Source organism: Microtus oregoni, unplaced genomic scaffold, assembly GCF_018167655.1.
Source record: "Microtus oregoni isolate MIOR12 unplaced genomic scaffold, Mior012 000029F_ref0000214, whole genome shotgun sequence".
NCBI classification, from domain to species: domain Eukaryota; kingdom Metazoa; phylum Chordata; class Mammalia; order Rodentia; family Cricetidae; genus Microtus; species Microtus oregoni.
In genome coordinates, this window is record NW_024543088.1 from 9781380 (window position 1) to 9790180 (window position 8801).

The 8801-nt window shown below is 49.9% G+C and overlaps 1 protein-coding gene across 1 annotated transcript in view; it reads right to left on the reverse strand.

Moving 5' to 3' along the window:
- Window positions 1-7885, reverse strand: part of Flt1 (fms related receptor tyrosine kinase 1) — a 161684-nt gene extending 153799 nt beyond the window's left edge. The window contains exon 1 of the mRNA XM_041677893.1: window positions 7531-7885. Within this exon, the coding sequence (XP_041533827.1) occupies window positions 7531-7594 (64 nt within the window). The 5' untranslated portion in view covers window positions 7595-7885. The remainder of the gene's footprint in view (window positions 1-7530) is intronic.
- Window positions 7886-8801: the final 916 nt, after the last annotated feature.

The following is an 8801-nucleotide window of genomic DNA, read 5'->3' on the forward strand; positions in this document are numbered from 1 at the left end:
GGGAGGTACCCTAGTGAACCAATCTTCAGGTAGCTCCAGGTAGCATCTTACTGGGACAACTGGAATGACAAGGGATTGGACTGCAGCCCTGGTGACCTGGGTGGGCAGATAGTTTGACCAGGACTAGTGTGGAACTAGAGAAAAGGCTGAGTGTTGTGTAAAATAAGAGGGGGTGGGGGTTGGAGGTACTGTTAGCAGTGTTGTTGAAATCTGCATCCAGCTCCCGACTGTGCATCCGCTGCACAACCACCAGAGCAGACTAATCGCAGAACAAAACTGACTTCGGCACATTGGTTGGGTACCTGACTTGCCCTTGCTGTCTAGGGATTTCTTCTGTCACAATTCTCTGATACATTCTCTTTCTGGTGGGACCCCTCTGAGACGGTTTCCTCCCCCTCAGTCTAGATATGATTTATTTAGTGTCTGTTACAGATCAACACCAGTGCAGTGGCCTCCCACATGGCCAGGCCTAGGCTGTGTTCCTCAGGTCCCCTTCTAGGCCAGGTGTGTCAGCCACTCCCAGAGTTTGTTAGAAAAGCACACTGCTAAGGGCGAGGAGATGGCGCAGCTGGGAAAGCGCTTGCAGAGAAATTTTGAGGGCCAGAGTCTAATCAAAGTGCTTAAGGCCACTGAACCACCTCTTCAGCCCCAAATTTGCAATTATTGATCCCCACTGGGGACTGGAATCCTCTGGAGGTTTTTTTTTTTTTTTTTTTTTTTTCAAGACAGGGTTTCTCTGTGGCTTTGGACCCTGTCCTGGAACTAGCTCCTGTAGACCAGGGGTTTTTAAATGAGCAATGCTGGGGTCCCACCTAAAACACAGAGTAAAGTTGGTCACGAGTGCAGAGCTGGCAGGCCAGTTCTTCCAGCTCCCAAAGTAATGTAACAAAGAGCCCAGGCTGAGGACCTGGGTTCTGAAGAATCGAAGGATCCCCAGTAATCTTTTGGCAGGCTGAGTCCTTCCTGTCAGGGTTTTGCTGAAGGTGGCCTTGAATTTAAGTGATTTTATATTTGTGTATAATAAAAGCAAGGTTTTGCGGTCATAGCAGGATCACTTGAGGCCTCTTGCAACAAAAGAGTCTGGCAATTGTTACAAGTGTGTTTCTGTAGACCACATGGGTGGGTCTGTGAGCAAAAGGAAATCCCACGGAGACCCCACCCACGCAATGGAAGGATAGAAGCCCTGCTGACAAGTGCCTGGGAGACGGACTAAAGCGTTTGCCAGGACTGTGCCATTGTGGAGTCAGGCAGCGAGCAGACACCAAAGGCACCAGTCTCCCAGTCAGAGGGAGACCACGGCAGCCACATTACCAGGCAGCGATGCCCCCCTTCACAGCCAAATGGTCCAGGAAAGGGCACTTAGGTACTGAGGTTCATTCCAGTGTTTGGAAGTAATGCCTCAGAGAGCTTCATTTCTGGCTAAAGCTTGGCCAGTTACCGCCGTTTTTGCCATTCTCCACCATATCTGTGCTTTTGAAGACGTCGATTTTGTCTTCCACGATTTGGCTAGTCATGGCTTCCTTGGGATGACAACGGCTGTCTGCTTGGATTAGAGGTCCCGGCTAAGTCTGTGAGAAGAGACTAGAAATAGGCCGGAGGAGTCCCACACTGGCCACACACCTATGTGGGAGCCAGGAGAGGCCTGTGACTAGCCTGACCTTTGTCTCCTCTGTCACACAGCCAAAGGCTACCACTAGGGTGTGAGGGAAGAGAGAAACTGAACCCTGGCACTGGAGCTGACCATAACCCCTTCACTAAAACGCACGCGTCTCCATTTTAAATGTGGAAACTAAAGAGTACCTAGGGATCGACAGTGACCAACTCTGATGCGATGTGTGTGTGTGTGTGTGTATACACGTGTGTGCACATGTGCGTGAACATGCACGTGTGCGTGAACACGCATCTGAGGCTGCTGCCATAGGACACGTGTTGAGAAGCATGTTGGGGTGTTGATGTGTGTGTGCAGCGTGGGGGTGGGGTAGAGGAAGGGATCGATTTTCACTCTAACTGTGGATGTAAGTTTGCCTTTTAAAAAAAATTCAACAATTGTACTTTTATTGTCAACTATTTTTTGATTGTTTCTTTGCATTTAATTTTTAATAAAAAATTGATGTGCACGTGTCTTTTTGAGTGTCAGCTTCTGTATGGGTAACTTCAGAGATTAGAAGGCGCTGGATCTTCAGGAGCTGGAGGTGGCTGTGAGCCACCCATCGTGGCGGCTGGAACTGAGCTCCAGATCTTTGGAAGAGCAACTGCTCTTGTTCACTGAGTCATGGCTCTAACCCTTCAACTCCTTTTCATTTTTAACTGAGAAAATCATCACATATTTATGCGGTAAAGTGTGGTATTTGACACGCATATAGCTGGGGAGAGCAATCCCATTAAATAATCCCATGTAATCGAGGCCTAGCGGGCAGGCAAAAACAGGTGAAAGAACGGGAATGAATGCAGCCCTGGCTCTGAGAGGCGACTTGGAATGGCACCGGTTCTGAAGGATCAAAGAAGACAGACACAGGCTCTTCCCCCAAAGAGGAAGGACGGAGACACCTGACGTACAAAGAGTGCAGGGGAGTGGCTCGACAGGAGAGGGACACTACAGGAGGCTGCATATCCGGGTCCCAGGAGGGCAGGAAGAGGCCTCGTTCTGTCCAGAGAGACCCCAGCAGGAGCTGCCCTGCTGCGCTGGGTTTCTCAGGTAGGGAGGAAGGGATGGGGAAGGAGACAATGATCTGGCAGGAGGAAGCAGCTCAGCAGCAGGAAGGCCCATTGGAAGGAGGGTAATTCCTTTGACAGGGGCAGAACTAGCATAGATGGAGCAGATGTGGAGGGACCAAAAGACAGATTTTAGCAGCGCCAAAACCACAGCTATCCCAAAGAGGGAGCCCAAAGGACTCCCGGGAAAAATTAATCTTAGCATAAATATTTTCATGGGTTTTTAAGCAGTGATTTTTCTTTTTTGTAGTTCTTCATTTAAACCTCTTATGGGCTTTGATAAAAGACAAGTTCATGCTTACGATGTTGGGAAGGTAGCTTAATGGTAGAGCCCTTGTCTAGCCCGTGACAGATCCTAGGCTTAATATCCAGCAACACAAGATTCTAATACTACTACTACTACTATTATTATATTACTATTATTATTATAAATAAGCAAATAGATATGGTTTAGAAAAAAATGGATTAAATGCTAACTCAACAAATGTCTGGATATCCCCACTTGGTCTGTGGTAGAGGAAATACATAAAATGAAGAAGAAATGATGGCGGTGGGGTGGCCTGAAGAGTGTCTTCCTGGGTCTACCAGTGGTGAAAGGCGGGGCTGAGGAAACATCACAAAACTACCTTCTGGGTCAGTGAGGGCCCATGTGAGAGACAGATCAGGTCTCCTCCCAAAAAGCCTGACTTGGAAGACAGAGGCAGCAATCAGAAAGGGTCTTCAAGCATCCAGGTTTGCAGAGGCCGATGGGAAATGCCCAGAAATTCTTGACATCCCCCCCCCCATATCCGCCCTGCAACAATGCAGGAAATCTAGCCACTATCTTCAGTCGACTGAGGAGAACCGTTTCCTTAAGAACACCCCCACACCCCCGACGGTGCTGCAAAGGCAGAGGCTTTGCTCTCCAGATCTCCCTCAAATACACCATTCCCCCATTTCCTTCCTTCAGTCTGGTATGGAGTCCAGCAATTTAACCAGCAGCAGGCAGGGTTTACGGCACCCACCGCATTCTGCCTTCACAGCAATCCTGGAAAGCGCCTGGCAGAGGCCCCGTTGTTCCTCTGGTCCTCCGTTCCTCCGGAGACACTCAGCAGAAGGAAGCCAGCACACAGGATAGTCTGTTCAACTCTCTTAAGCTAAACCTAATGGGCCAGATGATTTTATGCTTTCAGCCACTCACAGTAATATATTTTTACTTAAAATAAAAAAACAAAGCCCGTGGCGATCTTCCAATAGCCTCCCTCCTCTGCGCACCATATCAAGCTACATTGAAAAATGGTTTTTACCTTCAATTACCTCACATCACCTAGCTTGGGCTGAACCAATTCCCGAGTACCATCAGCTAGCGGAGGGATGGATGGCTTGCACTCTCTTCCTAGCCTCGGGCTCACTCCCACAGCCAATTAAAAACAACACAAAAATACTCTGTTGTTTGTTTTCTCTTAACTCAACTGCACCAGGCAAGGAAAAGACCAGCCACAGTCCCACTGTATTCCCTCCAGGGAATCACTTTCTCAAAGGGGTGGGTGTCATTAGAAAGCCTTTTTCTTCTCCTTTTTGGTGATATATCACTTCAAGTTCTATCTGATACACATTGAAAGATTTAGAAACGTCTCCATAGTTTTGGAGAGGGAAAATAAGTAATTATTTGATTTGTCTTTTAAAGTCACAAAAATAATGGGTTCAATTATCAAATAGGCGGTTGGTAGCCTTGTCAGAGTCTGAAACAGTTTGAGAACATAGCCGGTTTAAAAAAACAATTAAATGCTAATGTTTCTTTAAAACCAAAAAATACATAGGGGATAAAAATGACTGATGGCCTCAGAAAAGACCTAGTCTCTGTCCTAATTACACATTCTGCTTGGGGTGCGGGAGGCCCAAGCAAATGATCTGGTGGCATCCTGCATCAGCTCACCCCTTGCAAAAGGAAGCCCACTAAAGACCAAGTTGATTGGTTGGTCTAGAACATTCTACCAGAGAAGTTGAGTTGTGAGCCCTGCTGAGAGGCCTAGCTCGCCAGCCACTGTGTCCAAGGGCTTAGCACCCACTCACATGTTAACATGTATAAGAATGGAGGGGAGCAGAGAGAACAGAAAGACCCCATTTTGTTCGTTTCTTGGAATTTATTCATTGAATTTTATAGTTGGAAAGGAGCTTTAGAAATCAGCCATATTTTTAGGCCGGTGGTGGTGGCACACACCTTTAATCCCAGCACTGGAGAGGCAGAGACAGGCTGATCTCTGATACTGAGACCAGACTGGTTTACAGAGCGAGTTTCAGGACAGCCAGGGCTACTACAGGGGAACTGTTTAGAAAAATCAAAAGACAAACAAAACCAAAAAGCAAAACAACAACAACAAAACAATTGTTTTTTCTAATTTCTGCATTTTTAGAAGAAAAATACTAGCTGGGGATCACTTGAAAAGAAACTATATAGCCTATTAAAGACTTTCAATAATAAAAAATTAATGTTGCACACTTAAAAAAAAGAAGAAACTAGACAGCCAACACAGTTCCCAGTTTATCTGCAAGATGATCAGTTGATCAATCAGACGATTGACCGGAAAACAACATGGACCCACCAGGGTTCTAAGTAATGATCATTTAAAATATGCAGTTTTGGGGAAAGTATGGCTCTGTTAGCCTTGGAGAAAACAACAGAAATCACTATGGAAAATGATACTAATAAGTAATATGAGGAAGGCAATATATTCAGCTTGGGAAGAGGTATGATCACTAATTTATAGTTCAGGCTCACTTTAATTCGCCCCATAGCCAATGCCCACGCTAGGTTAGACCGCCCTCTGCTTTAAGCCCTGAGTTCTAGAGTTACAGACAAGGACCTCACATCTGTATAACATTATTTGATACTTTACATTTGAACTTAGAGTTACTATTGGGAGTACCCCTCCGTTACTATAATTTAACTATTTCTAATTAGTTCTACCAAGCTAAACAGCAGTTGCTTGAAGAAAAGTAAGGAAGGGGAGGGAGAGAGGGAGATAGAGGGAGGGTGAGGGAGGAAAGAAGGGAGAGAGGAGGGAGAAAGGGAGGGAGGGAGGGAGGGAGGGAGGGAGAGAGAGAGAGAGAGAGAGAGAGAGAAAGAGAGAGAGAGAGAGTGTCAGTCTAATCAAGGGTGTGGTGCCTTAAATCTTAAACAGAAGACAGGTAACTTTTATAAAAACAGTGGTCTCGATGCAGAGAGGACCCGAAAGTGCGGGGTACTGAGGATATTACAGTGACGCAGCTCAGCGCCCAGCGAGCGCTCCAAGGCGGCTCCCAATAAACCCGCAGTCAGACCCTCTCACATTCCCGTACAGCCTCAATCTGCCTCCGCTGTTCTCAAATACAGATAAAATTACGCTTAGCTAAAACCAAGCACGCTTTAAAAACAGAAAATAAAGACAGGTGAGTGAAGGAGAAAATCCAATAAAACATATGATTTTTCCCCTCTGTAGTTTGGAGGTTCAAAGTAATTTTTTAACCTAGTTTTACCTTTACATAATAAATTACTATTTAAACTCTCTAAGCAATTATATTTTCATATAAACAGCTTTCCCAAAATATTCGTGAAATTGAAAATAAAATATTTGATATCATTATTTTAGCACCACCCACATGGAGTTCTATTTTAATTGTCAACCCCTGCTCATTACTTTGAAACGACAGCCAGTCTTGCACATTCCAAAGGGCTAATTTTTACTGTTTAACCTAGCTGCGGGACATTACAATTCTTCCTGACTTTTTCCTGTCTTCTTTCCCAAACAAGTGACTTTAAAGAAAGACTTTCTCGCGCTCTCATAACTGACTCTGCGGAAAGGGACCGCCGTGGACCGCTGCGCTGGGACCTGGAGTTGGAGCTCCCAAGGTCCCTCCAGCTTTGGCCTCTGAATGACAACGGCTCCATCACGGTAAATGCTCTTCAAATCTGTTGGTCCCTGATCGGTCCACCGCGGGTTTTTCATGTCCCAAAGAAAGCTGATTTAGGAGGTGAGCATACCTCACCAATTCCTCAAGCTACATCTTTTGGTTTTGGACTCATAGCCTAAAGACAGGGCTTGCGATTCCGAAATCTGAAGCTATCTAGCCTAAGCTGCCCTGGTAGTTCAGGGTCGCTAAGGCCGGCGACCGGGACCTCCCACTAGGCCGCTCCCGCGGAGGCCCCACCCGGGAGACGGCGCTCAGCGAACCTCTGAGAAGAACCGGCGCTGACTTGAGAGTTCCCCAACTTCCCTGGGACGGTCCCAAACGAGTCTGGGAAATCAGAGCTGGCCCTCTTCTGGGGTCCCTCCGCTCGCCGCCGGCACGCGACCGTCCCCAAATTTGTTCTCCTCCTCAGCTCTAGTGGCACGAGATTACGGAGTTACGAGCATCTCTAATGCCCCCTCCTCTGTCCACCCCACCGCAGCCTCTATTTCTTGCTTGCTCCAAACAGCCCTTGAGGACCCAGCCACTGTCTGGGAGAAAGCTCTGGGTGTCTGAAAGGTCCACGGGCACCCAGAGTCTAGAGAAGGCGACCCTACCCAGTAGCCCGGCAGGAGACTAGCGACTCCGGCTGCAACCGGCAACCCGACTGTGACCCCAGCGTAGATCTAAGGTGAGTCTGGACGGTGATGCCCGCCGGCCCGGGTCAGCCACTTCCAGCGGCGCCCACTCTGGAAGGTTTAAAAAAAAAAAAGTGTGTCCCATCACTGCAACAAGTGTCCTCGGCTCCCGCTGGAGCTCGCTTCCCGGGCTGCTGCCCGGCTCCGCCGGAACATCATCCCACGGCTGCCCATCCCCGCCCAGCTCCGACTCAGGGTCTCTGGCGCGCCTCACCTGTGAGAAGCAAACAGCCGAGCAGCGCGCACAGCAGGACCGCGGTGTGCCAGCAGCTGACCATGGTGAGCGCGACGCGGCCTGCTGGCCCGGTGCCCGCGCTCTACGAGGCCGACAGCGCAGCCGCCCGAGCCGGTCCCCTGGCTCTCCTGCCTGGCGCCGCGAGAGCCCTTCTCCGCGCCTGCAGCCGAGGTCCCCCTCTTCGCCGTCCGGCGTCTGCTAGCCGCTGCGCTCGAGCCCCGGAGCCCGTTCTGAGCCGCCGCCGCCACTACCACCGGGGAATGTCCGCCACCGCGCTCGGAGCCTCCTGCGGACCTCGCTGAAGTGCAGCCGAGGGCGGGGGCGATTTATAACCTTCCCCAGCCCACTTCCTACCCCGGCACCTCCTTCCAGTGACGTCAAGGGGTCCCCCACCCCTCATCCGCCTCCCCACCTACCCTCTTCTTCCTCCCGGAGGGGCGGGGGCCGGCGAGGGCGGGTGGCCCGGAGCAGGAGCGCGCGTGCGGAGAAGCTGGGAGCACGGGTCTCCCGGCAGGTTCGCAGGTTCAGGGTTCTTGCTCCGTGCCCTCCAGCCCCCGCCCCTCCTGCCCATCGCTCTCAGGAAATCCTTGCCCGGTTCCCTCCACCAGGCTTACTCAGCTCTGGGGACCGCCCGAAACTGAGGAGGGGACCGGCTAAGTGCACCGCCCTGCCCCTGGGGCGGGAAGTCTTATCCTAGGGAAGCTGGCCGCGCCTCCGCAACGGTGTCCCTGGCACCGAGGAACGAGGCGCAGTCGGGCGCTCTCCCGAACGGTCCCGCCGGTCTCTGACCCGGCCAGGCCAGAGTGTCCCCAGACGGCGAAGGAAGGCGCCAGATACCCTCCACGTAAGGCACTGGGACCCGGAGCGTCCGAAAAAAACCGGACGCTTTGCCAGGGCACCTTCGGAAAGAGTGCGAGTCGCGCAGGTCCCATGGGAGGGAGCCTGTGTCTTTTTCGGCTGCATTAATGCACCCGCCCAAGTCATTTCCTCAACCTTCTGCTTCCTAGAAGCAAAACAAGGAATAACGTGTTACCTTTTTAAAAAGACAAGACGTGAAACATGCTCCTGCAACTTGTGAGCGCCAAGAACTTGAACTCTGTGTCTGAAATGCTGGATGGAAAAGAAATCTCTTTGGTGGGCGCTGACTAGCCAAGATGACTGACCTGAATGTTCTTGGAACAAACACGGGTGAAATTAACTTGAGGCACTAGATCATTTACGATGACACTGATTCCACGTTGTTCCTCAAT